Source organism: Pithys albifrons, chromosome 1, assembly GCF_047495875.1.
Source record: "Pithys albifrons albifrons isolate INPA30051 chromosome 1, PitAlb_v1, whole genome shotgun sequence".
NCBI lineage: Eukaryota > Metazoa > Chordata > Aves > Passeriformes > Thamnophilidae > Pithys > Pithys albifrons.
In genome coordinates, this window is record NC_092458.1 from 12635835 (window position 1) to 12657712 (window position 21878).

Below are 21878 nucleotides of genomic sequence, written 5' to 3' on the forward strand. Positions count from 1 at the left end.
GCCGTTTCAATAACAAACTCCCAAAAGCAAGATGGGCTTCTGAAAGGGTTAAAAGCCCCTGCACTTCATAGCACATGCCTTAGGAAGGGGGAAGAAAGCCTCCAGGAGAGGGGGTTTGGTGCCCTCCATGTGGATTAGCTCTATATTGCTCTGCAGATAGAGGTGGCCAGAAGTGATGGGACGAATGAGCCACTGGAGATTCCTTTCTGTGTTCCTAAACATGACCCTGAGGCAGGGGTGCCTTCGTCATATCATGGCAAAGGGGTCAGTTGTTTAACAGCTTGACTTTGCTTTTGCTTTCAGAGTGATTATCGCTGTCCGTCCTGCCCAGGCTGGCTAAGGCTGGGAGCGTGCGGTAGCCAGGCTGCCCAAGGCTTGCCTCTGAAGAGAGGCCCCTTCTGCCAACCTCAAGGGGCTCCCCAGGGGAACACGACACATTATCAGGTACTTAACTCAATCCCAAACTACCTGGACCCTGTTTATAGCTGCCAGAAGGTACTGCTTGTTTTTATGGTTAATCCCATTGGCTGAGAAATTCTCTGGTTCAAGAGAACTTGGTAATAGTTTTGTCGAGATTATGTCATTGTATTGTGGTGGCTTTGATTTCTCTTCTGTTTTGTAAAATCCCAAATAAACATAATTCTCAGTCTCTACTGTCTCCTGTGTTAGATCCACTGGTAATTTTTCTCTCCAGCGTGGATGAGATTTAAACCTGTGTTCTAGCCTAACACTACAATGACTATATGAGGGGGATTGTATGTTGTCCCTCCTAGCACGAGAGACTGTGTTCCATGCCCAGTTTAGGTCCTGTGAGCTGTACTTCAGCCATGTCTGGACTTGCTTCTTTTCAAACAATCTTGCACAGCACTAATATCTCTATCAATGGTCAAATACCTTTTGTCTACAGTCTACACCACTAGTAGTGTCCTCAGAGACCCTGCTGACACACTAACGTCTTTTTTTTTTGTCTTTAACTTTCCCTGGATTGCCTTATAACTGAGCTAGAAGACTCATAGAAACTTCCTACAAAGAACCCAACCCTTTTACTGTTGGCTAATTAAAATCAAGGGGGAACATACAAAACACAGCTGCCCAGACTCTCCCCCAGCATAGGTTCTTTTGACATTTTTTTCAGAGATCAGCAACTACAGATCCTTTAGAATGGGCTCACTCTTAGTTTTTAAGCAAAATTGAGTTGACTATTACAGACTCCAGAATTCTGAGAGGAATGATTTCACTGTGATCGTGACTTGACAACGGGCTGATTTAAACCAATAAAATTTGTCTTTGGCTCAGCAAAAAATCAATGTTTTTTCCTGGAGGTGCAGAACAAAAGCTTGCATACATGAAATGAAAGGCTGCTAAAATTAGATGCACTCTTGTGGTTTGGATAGGCTCCTAGTTATTTCCAGATACCCAAAAGTAGGTCATTCAAAGCTTAACAAAGACATTTCTCTCAGTAGAGACAGTGGAAAAGACCACCTGATGGGAGTATGTTATCAACGAGTCACACTCGGGTTTCATTCTGCCTTGGCAGTGTTTCTGCACTGAGACACCCTACACCACCAGACATTTTTCACTTCATTGGAATTGCTTTAGCAGCTTGTTCTTATCAGCTGTTAGAAGTCACAAGAAAATCAAATACCTATGAATATTTATTAAAGGGAATGAAAGAGATCAATAGAAAATTTTAACTGGTAAAATAGGACGGGGGTTTAACAGCTTTACAAAGCAACTCCCTGCACAAATGATGCAGCACTATTAAAGTACTGCAGCAGGAGAAATAATTGAATCGCTGATTGCTCATTAGCTGATCATGGTCTTGACCTCACCTAGAAGATCTTTAGGATCCTTAGTGAATGCTAAAAGGGTTTCTGTGCCTTTGCCCCAATTCCTGGCTATTGTCACAGCTAACAATGACTGATTTTTCATGGGACCAGTACCCTATTTAGATTAATACTGTAGGAAATAGAAGTGTTCTGGTGAGCCAGAACACAAATAAAATAGGATACTGCAGAAAGCAAAACAGATTTCTTGTGATCAACCTTAGTACCACAAGCTGGATGCCAGTGGAGAGCAGGACACAGTTCTGTAAAGAGTTCCAGACAGGACAAATGCCTTAAATATGTGAAGGGCAGCTGCTTTTCAAAAGCATTTTATTGTAGCAACTCTGACTCAAAGGCAAGACAGCTCTACTTTTTATCCTTGGGCTGGTCTGTCATTTACCTGTGCATGGGGAAAGGAGTGTCAAACTGCCCCTGCTTTCCCTCAAAGCATTCCATAGCCAGCTTACAAATTACAAGGCAAAGGAGATGAAAGGCCATCAATGCTCTAATAATGTTGGCTTCAGCACATGCAGGGGACAGTTTCAAAAAGGACAACCAGCTGGAAGAATCTGATGAAGATGGGAACATTTTTGCAGACAACTAAATTGGTTGGTACAGGAATGTGGCCAGATACTCACTCATATACAATCTCAGAACACGCGAGAAAAACCAAAAGCAAACTTGGTAACCAATCAGACTGGTATAAGAAGAATTTGTGGCCACTCCTGTAGGTGCATGTGTGGAGGGTGTTTGTAATGGAAGAAAAAAGGTCATTGGAGCCATGCTGCCTGAAGTGCTCAAGCCCTGTTTGCAAGACCAGGGCTTGCAAACTCCCACCTATTTTCCTTTCCTGTCAGCCTACAAAAGCCATGTTATAATTACTTCTGCTCTTTTAAGACCCCAGTTATAAAACTGTAGGCAATCTAAATATTTACTGAAGTAGTCACACTTTGGTATGTGACCAGGTAACGTAAGAAAAACAAACACGAAAGGTGGATTTATGGTGACCATAAAATTTTCATTCCCAGCTTCCTGAGTTCCAGAGACTTTATGGCCAACCTTCACACTGCACTTTCTTGGCCATTCATGACAACACTACTGCACTCCTGACACCCCTGAACACTTGCACCTAATTTTTATTTTCATATATCTGTCTTGTACTTGCTTGTTCTTGACAGGGCTTTCTCTGCTTAAGCAAGTCTCATATTGTATGCGGCACTTGGTAGCACATACACAGCAACTTGGAAACCCCAGTTTTGATCAGTGACTACTCTTTGGTTGTGTTGTTATGAGATACTCTCTCTACTGTAATAATTTACATGAGTTTCTTCCTCTCATCTTTCAGTTTTGTCGACACCTTTGCATTGGATATGGATAGCAGGATTAGACAAACTGGACGAATGCTCTTAACCCCATATTTTAGAAAGGTTGCAGTTTTCAGTAATATTGCATCACAAGTTACTACTTTCCCCATGTTCCACTGTTCCAGTCTTTTTCCTAGAGCTTGATACTCAAGGGAGCTGTTCAGTCACTGCGAGCCCACAGTTTTTGAGAGTTACTGTTTTCTGGTCTATATGTCATCGCCCTATTCATGTGATCTCCACCACTTGATCTCTGATTAATTGTTTTGCATGTCATGATATGAAATAACAATTAGTTTGAACACACCCAGACTACCAATTTTGCTCTATACAACTCTCCCTCTTCATTGTTTGCCGTATATATGGCAAACAGAGACCATTATCACTGGGCTTCTGTTGTAATCATCTCTTACTGGTGTGGTGGAACTGCCCACAACATAAAAATGGTGGTCTAAGGAACTCCACCTTTGCAAAACTAGCGTGGCACTAAAGTTTATTCACGTAGTTCTTTTTTCTGTATTGCAGTAAAACTAGGAATAAAAGTGCCTTTTTTTTTCCAAACTATAATTGTATACAAACACAAAAAGGATTTGGAGAACAGGGGAGCTGAACAGAGTCTAGTAAGAATCCTTAGGTTTCAACTGTCAGAGGCATATCTCCTGTACTAAAACCAAAAGGATTCAGCATGTGCAAGCAGTTGACAAATGGACCTGCAATCAATGCCACATGCCACAGCACCTGGCCTTTTAGAATTTAATGCTGTTAAGGATGCAAGGCTTGGCTTAATTCCACTTCTGATTTCAATGACTAAATTAGCTTTATCTGCCAAGAGAAGGAGGTGAAGAAAGGAGAGATATTTGTGTGAAACAAAGCTCTTTCAGCAACCTTATGTCAGCTTGGCTATAAGAGAGAGAATTCAGGCCAATTAGGCTCCTAATTTAGGCCACTAGCTATATATCTAAACTGCAATCCAGATCTAACATGCTGAAAAGTTGGACTTCAATACTAATATCAGAGTCTGAACCCAGGCACTTCAGACTAGGAAAAAAAAAACAGGACAAAGGTGCATCTGCAGTTGTACCAATAGCCTTTGGCACTTAACACTGCAATTATATGGCACTTTATGCTTGAATTCATGTTATATCCTGCCTCTGGAGACAGATGAAAAGCTGGAGGTGAGCCAAAAGTGTGGGCTTGCAGCTCAGAAAACCCAGTGTACCCCTGGGCTCCATCAAAAGCAGCGTGGCCAGCTGGGTGAGCAAGGTGATTCTGTCTGGAGTGCTGTGACCAGCTCTGGGGTCCCCTATGCAGGAAAGATGTCAATCTGATAAAGCAGGTCCAGAGGAGGGTCAGGAAGATCATTAGAAAGGTGGAACCCCTCTCCTATGATGACAGACTGAGAGTTGGGGTTTTTCAGCCTGGAGAAGGCTCCAGAGAAACGTTTTAGCAGCGTTCCAGTACCTAAAGGGGGCCTACAAGAGTGCTGGAGAGGGAATTCTTACAAGGGCACACAGTGACAGGGCAAGGGGGGATGGTTTCAAACAGAAAGAGGGTAGGTTTAGATTGGGTATTAAGAAGAAACTCTTCCAGTGAGGCACCGGAACAGGTTGACCAGAGAAGCTCCATCCCGGCAAATGTTCGAGGTCAGGCTGGATGGGGCTCTGAGCAAACTGGTCTAGTGGAAGGTGTCCCTGCCCATGGCAGGGAGTTGAAACTAGATTATCTTTAAGGCCCTTCCAACCCAGGCTATTCCATGATCTGATAGGGCAATGGGGCACATTCTGGTCACCCTCCTCCTGGGGCTATTTCTGTTTTCTAAGCCACCGATTGCCTACCATGAACTATGTAAGAAGCTCCTGGCATAGAAACCCAAGATCCTTCACTCACTATTGATACCCAGATGGCAAGGCTGAATATTTAGATCTGCTTTGCTTTTTGCTGTATAAATCATGTTTTCCTCGCTGGACATGACGATCCAACTTAAACAGGAATCGGGTATTGCTCTGCCCTCAACAAGTAGCCTGGTATTAAATCGAGTTCTGAAGAGGTAGAAATTAGGGAAGCAAAACCCCAGAGAACAAGCCAGGTCACTCAGTAAACGTACAGTGTGCTGTACAAAATGAAAAACACCCTCATCTCCCAGCCTGTCGGCATGCCTGGCTAGCCGGGCTGCTTAGTGAATTTAGGAGCATTAGAGAGAAAGGCTGACTTCTTCAACAAAGGATGACTTCCTCCTCAAAGGATGATTTCCTCAATGCTAAATGCTTGTTAGTGCCAGAGAGCTGTGCCAGTGTCTCCTGAGCCAAGGAAGGGGCGTTAATGAATGCACAGAACAGCATGATGGTCTCCTCACACAGTGACATCTGAGATTCTGAAATTCTAAGTTGTTCACCGTAACTTTGATTTTCAATGAAGCTTTAAGGTTTTTTCACACTACAGTAATTAAAAAAGCCTGCCCTAGCATATGGAGACAGTATGGTTCTGCTGTATCAGGTATGGAGAAATAAAACCAGGAAATTCGCAGTTCTGAACCGATTTACCAGTGGTTTTGTTTTTCTTCCCTCAGGGCACTGATCCTTCCAGGTTTTCTTGGTTTTCACTTCCTTGCGATCTGTATCACCTCATTAATAAAGAGAATGACTGCTCCACCTCTTTCCAGTCAGCGTTGGCCACTTCGATCATCACAGCTTGACTCCCCTTTTTGTCTCTGGAGGAACCATACCTGCGTGAGAAACCTGCTCAAGCTTTAACTCCTAGGAGTGGCTATGAATAGTACCCACAGGACTCATGTTTTTCATATTTAGATACTGAGATAAACAATCTTATCTTCCATTGCTTATTATTTAGCCCGATACTGCTCATAGTATTTACATTTCTCTGAGGCTGTTAGAAAAGACACAAGCCTAATTTATCAGTAACAAACACTAGGAGAGCAGACAGCTGGGAAGTGAAACAGATGTTGAAACTAAATGCTTGAAAGAATCCTCATCAGGAAAATTTTGTTAATTCCTCTCAGGCTTTTGGGCTTCACAGCTCTACCAAAACAATGTTTTCATAAAACTCTTGTAACTAGACATTCATTACCCAGTTTACAGAGCTTGCTCTCCACCATGCACCCAGCAAATGATGCTATCACAAGGAACATCAGCAAACTAACAACTCTTGGTAATGCCCGAGACAACAGCTTTCCCAGAGCCAATACTGGCGCCTCTTACAGAAGTTGCTTGGAACGCATACAAGTTTAGTTAACACAGTTGCAGCTTGGTATGTGCTTAAGAAACGCCGTTCTTTCACTAATCCCATTAAAATGTATGAATACAGATCTAAAATTCTTGACTGTTCTCACCTGAGACGTGGCAGATAGTAAGTGTGATCATTCTTTCTGTATCTTTCACCACCTTGTACATCTTCAGCTTCACAGTCACAAATCCATTTGCTTTAATTAAAATACCTTCTGCATTATGACAGGCAATCACTAACAGCAAATTAAAGTATTCCAATAGAAGAGGACATGCAGTGGGATTCTGGATGTTCTCTAGTGGTCTATTGTATTTTGGGTTAACAAATGACACCTAGGGAGCAGGAGATAGACAGAATTTCTCATTCTGCTTCACCCCAGAAGAGGTGCCAGAAACCACTGCATTAGGAGCCCAGATATTCCTGGTATGCCACTCATGGCATCAGCCAGCACCACAAAAGGTAGCCAGAAGCAGCAGCAGGCAACAGGTGATGGCAGTGAGTGTCTTAAGTTTCTTGTTTACTTCACCAGTTGGCAGTTTGTTGCATCAAGGAGAGTTACGAGGAAAGAAGAATTGTATCAATGGACTCCACAAACACTTACGTGTTTGGTAGTAGCAGAAGGCACAGCCTGGTCACAAGGCTATCTTGCCCTGGCAAATTTAGGAGACTGCCTCTAAGGCAGCACCCTAAAAGACAGCACCTATCAAAGCATCTAAAAATAAAGCCATTGTGAGGATTTTTAACATAGGAGGAAAAAAAAAAGCATTTTACTACCCTTGTTCTCACAAAAGGGTCAATGCTGTGACTAAAATAAAACTTGGCCTAAGATACTCAACTGCCCATTGGCCCACATGGTTACAGCCATGAAAAAGGTCTTTAACATAGTCCACCTTGCAAAGACACCTGCTCTGCTTGTAGGTGTGTTATTGCAGTCTGAGTGAGAATCCACATGGGGTAACTCATCTTACAGTTTGTGGATCATTGCAATTAGTTAAGTTAAAGACTGAAACTGATAAGCAAATGTGATGACCAATTTACCACTGCTGACAACTGACAATATATAATCCAATACTTTGAAGATGTATTATTATTTTTTATAACATCTACTCCGTGGGCATATTCCACCCAAGTATGTAGAAAAAATAATTTATACTCTAAACAAATCTCCACAACTGAGAAGCCTGTAATTAGAACAAACCTCTGAACTTCTGCAATAAATGACCAGACACTAAAATAGGAGCTGCTATTCTACTGCATATCACAGGGCCTTGCTAGAGCTACTGGATTGTCAACAGCTACTTCAGCTGTAAAAACTGAGACAATTAACTACACCAAAATTAATCACTAGAGCTTGATTAGGAAAGAACACCATAAAATGGTGACTCTTTTGAAATCTGAGGGTCTCAAAATATCTGACAACAGAAAATAAAGAGCCTAATTTCAGTTTAAAGACAAGTAATTTTTTAGAATTCAATAGTACACAGAAACTAGACCTGGAGCTGCAATCCTGGATTACACCTGCTCAGGAAAACAGGCACAAACAGATGGGTCCATGTACAAAGAGAGAGGGAAAAGAAAGGGGCGAATAGGAAGTTTAGAAAAATCCTACAAATACTCAAATATTTTTCCTTCCGTAGCTTCCTTTTCTCAGATAAATTTCTATGATAAAGACCTTCATAGACAATTACAGACAATTAATTTCCAGGATAATTTATCAAGCTATGATCCTGCAATCTATGGTCCCATCGACTACAAATCTGGGCACACTTAACAATGTTTCTCAATAAGGCAAAAGGTTCTGCAGTTAATTTGAGAACCTCCATTAAAGTGAAATTAAAGTTTCTGTGGAAGTCTGCTAGAGTTGGACAGTTCACAGTGGCCTACTCTTGCAAAAAATCTTGAGCATCACTGATGTATTTCCACATGAAGTATCCATTCTAAGCACAGGATGAAGCTGAAACAGTGTAATTGCCCAAGTAGAAAACTCTAAACTGCTTCCCTGGTATAGACTCTGTTAGTGGTGAGAGAGTGATTTATTTTATGTACTTCATAACACATTTTCCTTTCTGCTATCTCATATTCACACACTTAAAATACTGAATAGGCATGAACACATTTCTGGTACTTACTTACAATGGGAACTTGAGAACAATCTACTACTCAACATGTTAAATAAGCTGTGAAAAGACAGCAAGCTATTTCAGACCATGAGACAACTGACCTGGTCTTTAAAAGCTCAAAGCACTGTTGACAGGCACCACAAGATGGTCAACACTGCAAAGCAAAACAGTAGCTTTTGACATTAAAACTGCACACAAAGATTAACTCTACATTGAAATATACAGTTTATTTTCTCAAAGTCAAGCAATACCATTTGTCAGTGTTAAGTGTCAGGCAGGAAAACTGTACATTTTCACTCTGGGCTGCAGGATCCAAACAGTTGAAGAAGCATTGTGGAAATCTTTCACTATACAAAGAGATCTATAATTGAAAACAACAAAGGATGAAGGAACAGCCATCCCCAGGATGCCAAAGGCAAAACATTAGCACCAGATTTTTCCAAAAAGCAACAGTATAGCTATTTACAGATTTACATATAACATTGGGAGACAACAGCCTTCAGGTTTCCCAGGGTGAGAGATTTTCAACAGTTTTAAAAAAAGGAAAGGAAATAATGGTGTCTACGCAACTGTTCTGTGAAAAGGATAATAGATACAGCTTTCACAATATTGCTACCTTTTATCAGAGATCTAAATCAAAGTACTGTATACAAACACATTGCAATTATATTATTATTCACATTTCACATACACATTTCAGAGTAACCACAATATGTAAAATTTTTAAAATGCCACAGATAAAACAATGCACACTTTTCTCCAAGCTAAAAGACAAGCATAATTTATGTTTAGTTTTGGGTCTGTTATAGTTAAGGGATAAGTTTAAGGACAAAGGGATTACTTGTCCTAGGAACATAGCAGCATACAACTGTGAGATGCCAGAAGACTACATTTCTGAACTAGGAGGGAGAATTTAAGGTCAGCTGTAGGTCCTGTAAAATGGTAGCTCCATTTGACCCCAACTGATACACATCAACATCATTCAATTAAAGATTTGGTCCAGGTATACAAAGTAGTGCACTATAAGGTGGGGGCATGGCGAGGGAGCAACAGTCCTTTTAATGTTTGCACCTGTCTATAAAGGAACTGGTTCCAGAGGATTTTTGCTCCCCAGTTCCCCAACTTGCAAGGAATTAACTGATCAGCACCTCTCCAGTTCTCTCCTCACGAAAGAGCGGACTCAGGTAAGAAGGACAGAAAACCTCTTGTGAATGCTGCCATACTGCAGGAGTAAAGGGAAGAATTCTTCCTTCTCTTTTCAACAGCTGACTACTTGTGTTTTCAGCCTGCTTAGCTACAGACTGGCATTCACATCAGCCCTGAAAATGGCTTCTTGTTGGGGAACCTATTTGTCTGAGGAGAGAGAAATGTTGTCCTTACTACAATGTAAATGGCATATACACAAAGTCATCAAAAACTTCCTTTGTCTGCAAAACTGTATCCTAACATAGAACTTGACATTTAAACGCTACAGAATTTCTCCATAGGTATCTAAGCAAGTCAGTGTAACCTATTACTGCGCTAAAACATGAGTTAGCACCTCTTTTTAGAGCTACTGGAAATGATCAAAGGCAGCATTATGAGAACACAAGCAGTAACCTGATACTGTGAACTCGCATCCTCTCCTTTATCATTGTGCAGCGGAAAAAGCAAACAGCCCCATTTATGTTCACAGTTACAAAGCAGAGTTGCTCCAAGTAATACACAGTATTTACATGGCAGAAGTGTTTATATTGCATTCCATAGTCTGAAAAAGAGGAATGAACAGCATTATGTAGGTCAACTTCAATATAACTTAACTGTCTATATAAAACCATCACAATGTTGAGCAATCAGAAGACAAATAGAAGCAGTGTCCTTAATGCACATTTGTTTTCATGAAGTGCAGTGGGTTTGGGAGGAGAATAATAAAAACATGCATAAAAAGCACAAGAAAAAGCAAATGAACCTTCTAAGTAATTTAGATGAAAAATGTTTTGGACAAAATCAGCACAATACTTCCAGCCTGTTTGTTAAATCAAGTACAACCTGGTAAAGAAAATCACTTGCACTGCATTAAGAGGGTGTACAAATAAGTTTTGCAAAATAATTTTTAAAAAATCTTCAGCAAGGTAGCCATTAGGTAATTTGCAAGCTGGTTTAAGAAGTGTTTAACTGAAACTGATTTAAAAGTTATTTATAAAGGGGAAGGTGCCATCCTATATACAATATTACAAAAAAGTGTCTGATGCCACAGGATCAGAGTGACACTACATTTCAGCAATCTGAATATATTAGCTATAAGATACACGCTTCCCCTATTTAGTGTGTCTTAAAAAAAATAAAACCCCACTACATTTAGAGCTTCTAAATTTGTGTGCATTCATGAATTGCTGTTGGGTTTCCCAGCAGTCTGTGCAGCATCTGAACATAAAGAAAGTATACAACCTATTCTAAAAACCACTGTTTTCATGCACAACTGCCACAGACTTTGAGCACACTGAGCAGTAAGGCTGAGAGTCTGTTCTTTTCTGTGGAGCTTTCTGCAAGTCAAGCAATGAGAAACAGCTGTGGAGTCCAGCAATAAAAATGTGTTCTAAAAAATTAAATACATCATTCCAAAAAAAATGAAAGAGCATTATTGCTGTTGTGAGAGCTATTTTTCTCTTGTGCACTTGTTTCTCTACCAGATGCTCAGGCAGGCCAAGATACTCATTTGTATACTTAGAAACTCCCCCATCCCTTCATTCTTTCCCGTTTTTCACATCGTTGGTCAAACCAGCCCCCTTATTTGAGCCGTTCGGGTTGGAGGCTGTCGGTCAGACACTTCAGCTGTTCTTCCCCCAGCTTGATCTTGTCCTCAAGCTCTCGCTGCTCAATGATGAGGGCTGACTTCATTTTCACAAAGTGCTCATAATCTGCTAAGTTCTCCTCACTCAAGTAGTTTGCTAAAATGTCTAAGACAACACGTTCTCGACGATCCAGGTTTTCCTTCAGTTCCTTTGCATCTTCATGTTGCTGGGTCAGCAGCTTTTGTTTATCTACCAATGTCCGCTTAGGAGAAAAGAAAAACAGTTAAAAATTCACTGGGTTCATCAAGCTGGGACAACAGCTTCAGTGTTTAAGTCTCAGGTCTATTTTATCTGCAAAGTCAAAGACTTCCCTGAATATCTAGAAAAGTAGAAGAGGAATGCTCCCTGAAGTTTATTCTAATAAAATGCATTAACAAATGGAAAAAAATGTAGTAAATCAATGAAACATGCACTATTAACTTCTATTTGCCTCAACAGCAATTACTTCAAAGACTGCTTTGCTATTTAATAGTTCAAAACAGCTGTATAAAATAGTTGCCTTTAAAATTAAAATCCTTCAAATTGGACTTCACTCAGCAATGTCTTACATCTTCAATATACAGCGCTGACAGCTGTGGTTACAGAACCCAGAAACAGACCAATTAATGCAGTAATTTGTTCTTACACAGCTCCTGACACTGTATTTAGCAATTCTGTTGCAGCCACACGCCTTTCCTATGAGACTTTGTGGAGTTGCGTGTTCTTCAGACATAAGCAAGAGAGGAAGCTGAGGCAAGAGAACAGAATGGAAGCAAAAAGCAAAGCAAACCAAAAAGGTTGTAAACTTTCTGATTTGTGGCTTCACAAGAGATAAAATTGGAAAAAGGGAGGCTGAATGAAGAAACAAACACAGAAAAGACTGCAGAGGACAGCAACAACATCCCATTCACAAAGATGTGTGAGCAAGGAGGGTGAGGTTCCTCTCCCCCTGTTTACACAGTCAACAGTCCCACCTTAATCACTCGGCTATACTCCTTTAGCAGGATATGGAAAGAAACAGAAGCATCATTAATCTGACCTATTTCAGATGACTGCCTAGAAGTGATTGCCTTTTTCAAGTGCCAGAGTATGGCCAGACTACTCCAACATAAAAAATTCCTGTACAGATTTCTGAACTTAATTAAAAAGTGCCCCTAAGGTGTACCAATCCATAACTTCTAGCTTTGCTTCAGAAATGAATTTTCTTTGAGAAGCTGTCTTCAAATAAACCTCAGTGTTTCCAAACAAATGCATCCATTTTTTCATTTGCACTTTCTGTTAAATCACACATGCTATTTAATAAGCCTGAAGGATTTAAAGAGAAGTGTTTTTGTTGACTTCAAACCAGTCTTTTAAGATGGAAGTATGAGAAAAAGTGGGATACAGATCGGTGAGCTTTAATAAACCTATTGCCAGGGCTGCACATGTATCCTGTGCTGCCTCTTTTTCTACAGACAGCCCAAAGCTCAAGAGTGAAATGTTTTCAGATTTGTGCTCTCAATGTACTTAAATTACATAGCCTAGATTAACTCAGGAGTCAAGACAGCTAAGAAAGACAAATCACAGAAATCACATACTATAAGAAAAAACACAGTTTAATCTTCCTTTGAGCTTGTGCCAGGGGAAAAAAAATCCCCCTGCAAGTTGCAAGCAGAACTATCTGCTGCAAAGAGATGGAAGTACAGCTTTCCTAAATTCACCAGGGCAACAAGCAGAGAGGCCCAAGCTTGAGAGTGTGGCTACACTGCTCTCCAGGGCAGCCTTGCTTGTGTGTATGCTGAGCTACATAGAATGTCATGAACACAAGAGGCTATATATCAACCAGCTGGTACCTCAACTGTAGAGCTACCTGCATAACCCTGTGATGAAACAGCACTGTTTTTCAAGCCACTTGTTATCACTGTCAAAGAACAGAACAATCAAATGTTTAGCCCTTCATAGCAATTCCTGACATTTAAGTTGCATGGTTTCTTCTACCAGCCTATAGTGTGACTTTAGGATGAACACAAATAACCTGGTAAGTTTAAGAAAAGCAAACACTATTTATGTTATGAACTTGTCATGACACCTTAGTACCTCTGCCCCTGTGGAGGTTTAATGGAAACCTAAGAAAAAGCGGGATGCACAAAGGAAGAAAGCAGATGAGATACCTCTTGAATTTGTTTTTACCTCTGCCAAAAATGATTGACACCAGAAAACCTATTTTGAGGGGTAAAGGGAAACACACTGTAACAGGCTCAAATCACCATTCTTGAGGACGTTCTCTGAGCAACAGGTAAACAGCTCACCCAGGCTAATGGAGTAAATGATGTCAGATTGTTTCCCTAACCCTAACCTTCAACTCACTAAAGCCAAGCAGAATGCAAAAGAGTTTTTTGCAGTTAGCACTGCTTTGAAGCCCCAGCCAACACAGGTCATCAGAAGCTCTGACGGAACAACCTTTCACTCTTTCTATTAAGAATCTTTCTCAAGAACTGTTTGCTGTTTTGAACCACAGCTATACAAAGATGAAGTCCCTCCATGTATGTGACTACCCAGAATTCAGTTCCTAAACTACTATCCTTGGCACTTGACCCTGGTCTTGCAGATCTTGGGGGTCTAAGCACCTAATCACATCTGTGGGCTGCTGGTTCAGTGCTCCAGCATTCTCAACAGACAGGGCAAGTATTGAGAAGACACTGGCTTCACTGTGTGAAAGAAAGGGGGCTGGTAACTTTCAGATGAAGCTCCTTTTAGAATCTAGAATTGATACTGTTCCCTGTGACAAAAAAAAGACCTATGACAGAGCATCTAATGGTCAGAATATTAATTCAGGAGTGATTATTTGACTGTTTCTGTTTAGAAAGTCTGCTAAGCTGCTGCTGGTTCCTAGAATATGGAAAGCTAGCAGAGCAATGTTTATCAGACAACATCACTTTAAAAAAAAAATCAGTGATATGATCCCCAGGGATGGAAGTAAAATCCCCTGTTCTGTTTATATGGTACATTAGTGGTTCACCAAATATTATCATTTGACCTACAAGATACTGAAGGACAACTAAAAAAGCCACATGCGCCAGTCTAAATTCAAAGACATGCACACGTAACCCTACACACAGGGGATTTATAACCAAAGTACCCCAGGACCTGATCCATCTGAGAAACATCTCTGACCAACAATTCCAGATATATTGCACAGAACCATAGAATAGTTTGGGTTGAAAGGGACCCTAAAGGTCATGCCATGGCAGCAACACCTTTCACCAGACCAAGTTGCTCAAAGCCCCACCCTCCCTTGCCCTGCTGGCCACACTGCTGGTGATGCAGCCCAGGGCACATTTGGCTCTCTGAGCTGCAAGCATACATTGCAGAGTCACATCAAGCTTTTTGCCCATGAACACCTCCAAGTCTTTCTCTCCAGGGCTAGTTTTTATTCACCTCCTGATGGATTCTGATGTTACTATTGCAAGACTTAGGTGTCAGTGCATAAAAAGATGAATGGGAAATAAAATATGTTAGGAATTTGAATTTCTATCAGTATAAATTTGGCAGCAAAGCACACAATTTCTGACTGTCCTTACTACACTGTCTTTTTTTCCACATCCAGTCATTAAGCTAATTTTATCACAGCTCTCAAACTGTGTTTCCTATATGCACATATCATCTGGTAGCTCTTTCCCCATTACACATCTAAAAAAAAGTCTAACAAGAAATTAAATTTCTGTAAGTGCCAGAAGCTTTGATCTGCCCTCTAATAAGTTGTCAAATACCTTCCCTTTGCCTCAGTCAGAGAGGGATCTGAACAAATATGTTAGGGCCAAACAGCAAAAGCACAGCTTCAGATTAGTCCCACCCCTTACTGGTTCTTAGGGGTGAAAAAATGGAGCATGCTGAAGAAACACAACATGAAGCCACACCTTGTGGAAAAAAATCTGTTACAACACTTAGGTGGACTGTTGGCATTTCAGTCCACAGCTAGAAGCCAAAAATCCTATTTCACATTCATTTAAGCATAGAAGTTAAAATCACTTGACACACAAACACCTTCCACCCTCTGTTTATTTTAGCCTAAATTTCACACATATCTGTATCTCTCCTTCGGTGCGTATCTGCATTGCAAGTTTCCTCCTTCCCAGCTAAGGTCTGATGGGATTTGAAGCTAAATAAATTGCTGCAAGCAGAGGTGGGATCTAACTGGTAAGAGCACCTTGGATGTTCCTGCTTCTGAAATTTTTACATCTGCTGGGATTCCTCCACATCATTATCAGGATATTCTGCTTGGGTAAAACATGTTTTCTAGGGAAAAATTCTTTTTGCAATGCCTCCTCTCTTGCCCGCCCCGTCTCCTTTATTTTTTTAAAGACTTGCCCTTCTGTTTTTTCTTGACCTTGTTCCTTGCTAGGCATTGTGGAGAAAGCTGTATTAGGTGAGAAACATTTTCTTTATAACAACCATGCAGATTTGTATCAAGATCCTTTTTGAGTATTAAGAAGTCTGTGAGCTTTCTGCATTACAGCACGAACACTCCTATTCCCATCTTGAATTGTTAGAATATTTTTGTTTGCCTCCTTTTTATGCTCTTATCAGTAGACTGCCTCGTTCTTTAAACTTTTGCCAGCAAGTACGTTTTTCAGTACATTGCACCCCAAACCCACTTTTTCTTAGCAAGTCACTTTTAATTTTAGTATTCCAAGAAAACCTAGGCAAAAAGAAAAATTTTAAGAAATCTAAAAAAAAATTTTAAAATAGCCTTATGAGATTTATCCACTCACTATCCTTCCTCTTGAGCTCTGCAATTCAGATAAACAAATCCAAACAAAAACCCCCACACCAGCTGCACTAAATGCAGTGATACTACTGTTGGCCTTTCTTACCCGTTCCTCTGGAGAGGTATTATCATCCAGGTTATTGAGGGCATTTTCAACCCGGGCCAGACGACCGGACAGCGACAGCAGGAGGTTGACCACTTTGTCAAGGTCACCAATAAACATCTTGAATTTGTCAAACTCATTTGGTTTGCAGACTTCTTTCACAATGGCCTCTACCTCTTCCCCCAGTATATTGTTTGCTTGGATGTCTTCCAGAAGTGTCTCCCGTGCTTCTCTCAGCACCTGCAGCTTCCTACTGATGCTGTCAATAAGTTCTTGCTGTGGAAAGAAAGAGGATAAGAATTTGTTAGCACTACTACATTTCTCCCTACTTCTGAAAGTCATGTCAGCTAACAACTGAGTACATCTTAAATTCCCATGAGGCTTTGACAACGAGTGCATTACAAATAAATATATATCTAAGTGTATCTCTAAGGTTTATAATTCTGGATTCAAAGGTTCAGAACACAGCTTTACAATGTTCAGCTTGAGACCTGTATTAAAGGAAATTATCTTTGTGGCAAAAGATGAAGGAATTCCACCCCATCAACAAGCATTCCTGCTTCTTTGAACAGTTCAAAGCCTGCTATGGAACAGTATTTATAGAGAAAAGGATATGCTATGTCCATAACACCTTGCTGAAGAGCTGCACTTAGGAAGATACACAGTATCGGCAAAACAATTCTGCATTTTCCATATGATGCAGTTAAAACTATGGCACTGTGTGGCTTTTTTCCTTTCTGCATAGTATTAGTGTTCCTCCAATAGCAGTCCTTCCATCTCAGAAAATCTTAGCGTTAACAGTGCCTTACAACACTTCTGTAGGGAAATCATAATCCCTACGGCACAGAACATGGAACAGAAGGCAGAATGTTGAACAAAGCAGACCTGTGCAAAGGGGCTCTGCCAAAGGACCAGACAAGGGAATCTGGCTGTCACTGACCCATGCCAGGTGAATCTACCACCTCACTTGCAGTCTGGGGGGGTTCTGTACCACAGCCCCCCACTGTAAATACATTGCCTTACAAAAAGCTTGTCAGGTGCATCATTAGCAGAACCAAACCAAAAACCCAGACCTCCTCCCTCAGAGACCTGTGGTCAATCCATGCTGCCCAGCTACTTTGCTGCATTTGGGCTAGAGGACCTATTTCTTAGATACCCATTAGCTTTTGCTTGTGCACAAGGGGTGGAAGTCAGTTCAGTTAGTTGTCTACCCTAACATGAGATGAATAACAACCTAAAAACACATCATTCATTTAAATGTAGATGCCTATTTGGTATTCAGCTAATTTCAGGTAACAAAAATACCCAAAGCATTCTCTAAACATACACATCAGTGCAGTATCTGAATGAAAATTACATCTTTTAAAATGGTCATTACTTCACAGTACCTTGCCTTTTTTTGTTGTTAAACTACTCATGACATTCTTTAGGAACTCTGCTTTCTAAATGCAAATCTGATTACAAGCCTTCATGATTACTGAGAAACATACTGATAGCAGCTGCCACTCTGAGAGGCCACTGAACAGTCATTGCAATTTCTTTTGGGAATGAAAAATCCCAAACAAAATAGTCTGTCTTTTTAACAGAAAGCAACTACACCCTGAAAATTCAGCAGCCTTTTTGAAAGTAGAAATTCAACCCTTGAATTATCCATACTGGTTTTCTCCTTTTTGATTTAATGTACTCAGTCCAGGTTAATCAGGATTTGAGTTATCTGTTAGCTTGGGTGCCCAAAAGATTAAGGTAGTAAGCAGTTCCACGGATGCCTGCTTTACTGACTGATTAATCTGCAGGATTTGATTTTTTCCCCCTTCTTTCAATGCAAATGCAGTTTGATTTCGATTATGTAGGTCACAGTGCTATGCTCTCATTTCCCTCAGATGACATGCACTATGCTGCCATTTCACCATTTGAAACACAACAGGATACTGTTGTGCCCTGTGTTATTATCTCGAGTCTTTCCACTTCTGCAGCTGTGCTGCAACTTTCTCTAATGAAAAAAAGCTGCATGTGTGCTCAATATTTACTGATCTAGTCTGACAGTCCAGATCAGAGCTCTCAGTTTATTTCTTTAAAAAAAAGGAAAGAAGCCATTTTCCCAGTAACATCCTTTTTAGATATCCCCAGGCAGCTGAAGCTTCTAAAGGACCAGTTTTGCAGGTAAAAAGGCCAAAAATACTCTCCAAGACTGTCATATCTGTTAAGAATTGGATTACGATCACTGATTGCTTCCCACCCAAATGAAGCAGCCTCTGCATGCAGCAACTGTGTGCGCCCTAAGACTCTTGCTAACCAGCAGAAAACCCGTATTGTGTTTCATATCTATTGAGTCAGAAGAGCAGCAATCTACATCTTGAAACTGGCAGATGAATAATTTATAGCTGTGACTTCTGTACCAGAACACAATAAAAGAAAACCTAATTTTCCCCCAGTAGTTCTTGCTGATCTGACTAGCAACACAAAAAGTAGCTCAGCAGAGCGCTGCTCAGGCGGTTCACTGCTTGGCATACTTCATGTAAATTATACTCTGCTCTCAGCACACCACACTATTCCTAATGAATTCAGGCCTAAACCCAGAAAAATGTGGTACTCTTCAATTGTTTTTATACTCTTCAGGAGCTGCTGAAACTTTCCTAAAGGCAAAGGGGAAACTTCCTACTCAGTCACACATGGATTTCCTCTTACAGCATTTTCAACATCCGATCGGTATTTTAAAATTCTTGCAATACTACACTGAACTCAGTACAGGAGACACATACATTCCATTCCTGCTAGCTGTGAATACAGGGAAAGAGCCAAAAATAAAAAAATTAACAACTATATATGAAATTCCTATACTTATTTTGAAAGTAATAAAAAAAAAGCACCACACATTTCTGGTTTGCAGAGCAGAGAATAACACAATCATTCCACAGTAGACTGCAATTAAGATATCTCATAACAGAACTGCCCAGTTTCCATGAAACAAATAACAGCTTCTGGGTGAATGTCCCCTATAAAATAACTTAAGTGGTAAAGTGTGCTATTAAAGTGTTCAGGTCCTTACTAATCCCTTCTTAAACTGTTGCCAAATACACAAAGATGGGCCAAGCCATATATTCTGTCTGTTTTATAAAGATTGCTTGACCCACTTACCATAAGTTTTATATGTTTTCTGACAAGATCCATAATGAAAGCCCATTGAACTGAGTGCTCCATCCTACCACATGTGGAAGAGCAGGGAGAGAAGCAAGCAGCAGTGTGTGTGTGTGCCTATGACAACATGCATACTTAGTGAAGATGGGAGAGTACTGCTAAAAGCTCTTCATGAAAAATTTCCTATCTCATATGATTAGTGGTTTATAACTGAAGCTGAGGGAATGGATGGAGGAATAGGAAAAGGGAGAACATGATTTTCCTGTTAAGAAACGAACATAAATAACTGGCACTTTTGCTTATAAAAGTTTTAGTATTTAGTTAGTTGGGCAAACAAGAAATGTTTCATTTTCCTTCTCTCCTACTCCATAATTAATGAGAATGAAACTAATTCCAGCAAAAGCGATGAATGTGACAGTCATGTGTGGCACCAGTTAAAACCAAATTATACTTAAAATGAAGTGAAATTCTTAATTTGTCTAAATAGCACAGCTGTTGGATTCAGTGGCTGTCTGGCAAGAGGGTAAGGGAAGGTCTCCTGCTGCAGACATACCACGCCCCAGGCAGTGCACTGCATATTGAACCATGCAATGCAGAAGCGGCAGGGGGAGATTAAAATAAAACAGAGGTAACAGAAAGCACAACAGCCCCCTCAAATGCAGTGGCAGCCACTTCTGCACTAAACCAGAGGTGGGAATTGTCTACAAAATCTCTCATTCTTAGCAATTATATATATTCTTAATAATTAACAGACATGTCTTTGGGATTGGATTACCACTCTGGCAGCTGATTATTAAGCAGAGAGCTGACCAACAGAAAAGGTCTGCACAGTGTTGCATTACTGGTCTAGGTAAACAGAGTTAAACTACATCACTTTACTTGATCAAACAGACCATTTCCTCCAGCTTATCTGTATTGTGATGTATGATTAAAATATATTGTGCCCAATCACTATTGAGATGAGTGTAATGATCTTATCGTAGGACAACACTTTTTCAACCCACAGAAATGTAAGAGCATCATTTTAATATCTAGGGGATTATGTTGACCTTCAATCAGAAAAAGAATACCAAAGAATGGGGAGGCACAAGAGTAGAGAAGACTACCTCCCTTGTGACAAGTAACTTCCACTGAATCCACCAAGCTGATTAGCTAACTGCTACAATGGTAATTAATTTGGGAAGTAGAAGAAATAGAGGGCCAAGTGGTTTGCTGCTCATGAAAACAGATGTCGAGGGGAAAACAAAAGAAAGGTATGTGTGTATGGTCCTTCTCTGTATCAAGTTGCAAGAAGCACCTAATATCAAGTTCCTAAATTCACAGCTGGACACTTGACTCACCATCAAAAGCTAAAAAACCAACCAAACAAAAAAAAACCCCAAACCAAAAAGGTTAATCTTCCCAAGTCATCCTGTACATCTAGAAGGCCCTTTGGTGAGGAGTATTCACCCTAACAAATTCACAGTTAATGAAATGCACAGAACTCAGAGCCTCCCACTACACTTTTAGTTAGAAACATTTTCTACCTTCTTCTCTGACAAGTCATGATCAAGCTCATCTTCAGAATCATCCTCACTCTGCTGCTGTTGCTGCTGCTCCTGCATGTCCTTCATTTTAATCAGCAGCTCTGCCTTTGGTGCAGATGTGCTGTAGTAAGTAGAATTGGTTGTCAGGGAGATGGCAGATGGTGCGCTCTGCTCCTCTTTCCTGGGAAAAAAGTAAAAACTTTCATTAACTGCCTTGACACACTAATCAATGAAAAGAAGGGACAGTCTTTTAGACCCATGATTTCACCAAGGAAGCAGAGGGTTCAACAGAAAGCTGTTACCTATGTAAATAGGATAAATAAATGCTGTCTGAAAAGAAAATTTGTATGAACTCAGTACATGACCAGGAAAAGCTAAAACTGAAGTTGTGCAGACCTATCACTGTTACAAGAAGTGAAATGGATCTAAGATATCTCATCTAGAAACAAAATGTAAAGGTACATTTTACAAAGTAGTGCAAAGGCCTCTAGTGTCATAGAGAGCATCCTTTTGGACTGCCAAATGTAGGATACTACAGTTTAACTATTTAACTTTTTGATTGTGGAATAACACACAGACTTCTCTAGAAGGCTACAACTTCCCTGATAACTTGTACCAAGAAAACAAAAACCACAGAACATCAACATTGATGGAATTTAATTATTTTCTTCCTTTGATCTCATTTACTACCAGGAAACGCCTCATGCCCACTTCAAGTTGTCTTTGTAAATTTTCAGCACATAAAAAGGCTAGAATATTCTCTATCCAGTTACTAGATTGGAAGATCTAGCTAAAATATCTAATCACTACGAAAAGGGAAAAGTTAATTATTCCTTAATGATGTCAAAAAATGGTATTCAACCAGGTCTTGGGAAATTTTTCATATTGTACAATACTGTTCTGTTTCTGTCATTAATGGTGTTGTTAGTTGCATATGTTTGGCTAATATTCTAACAAAAAGGTCATATAAAAGACTGAAACCTCAGCAGTAGGAAGACCCTCACCTTTAG

General features: G+C 40.3%; 1 protein-coding gene across 6 annotated transcripts in view; it reads right to left on the reverse strand.

The window, feature by feature from the left end:
- Positions 1-8755: 8755 nt before the first annotated feature.
- The window catches only part of SHROOM2 (shroom family member 2), a 123283-nt gene continuing 110160 nt past the window's right edge, over positions 8756-21878 (reverse strand). For all 6 annotated transcript variants that reach the window (XM_071563940.1, XM_071564197.1, XM_071563854.1 and 3 more), the window contains 3 exons: positions 20869-21049; positions 16211-16483; positions 8756-11580 (listed from right to left, as the gene is read on the reverse strand). In XM_071563940.1, the coding sequence (XP_071420041.1) occupies positions 11314-11580; positions 16211-16483; positions 20869-21049 (721 nt within the window). In that variant the 3' untranslated portion in view covers positions 8756-11313. The remainder of the gene's footprint in view (positions 11581-16210; positions 16484-20868; positions 21050-21878) is intronic.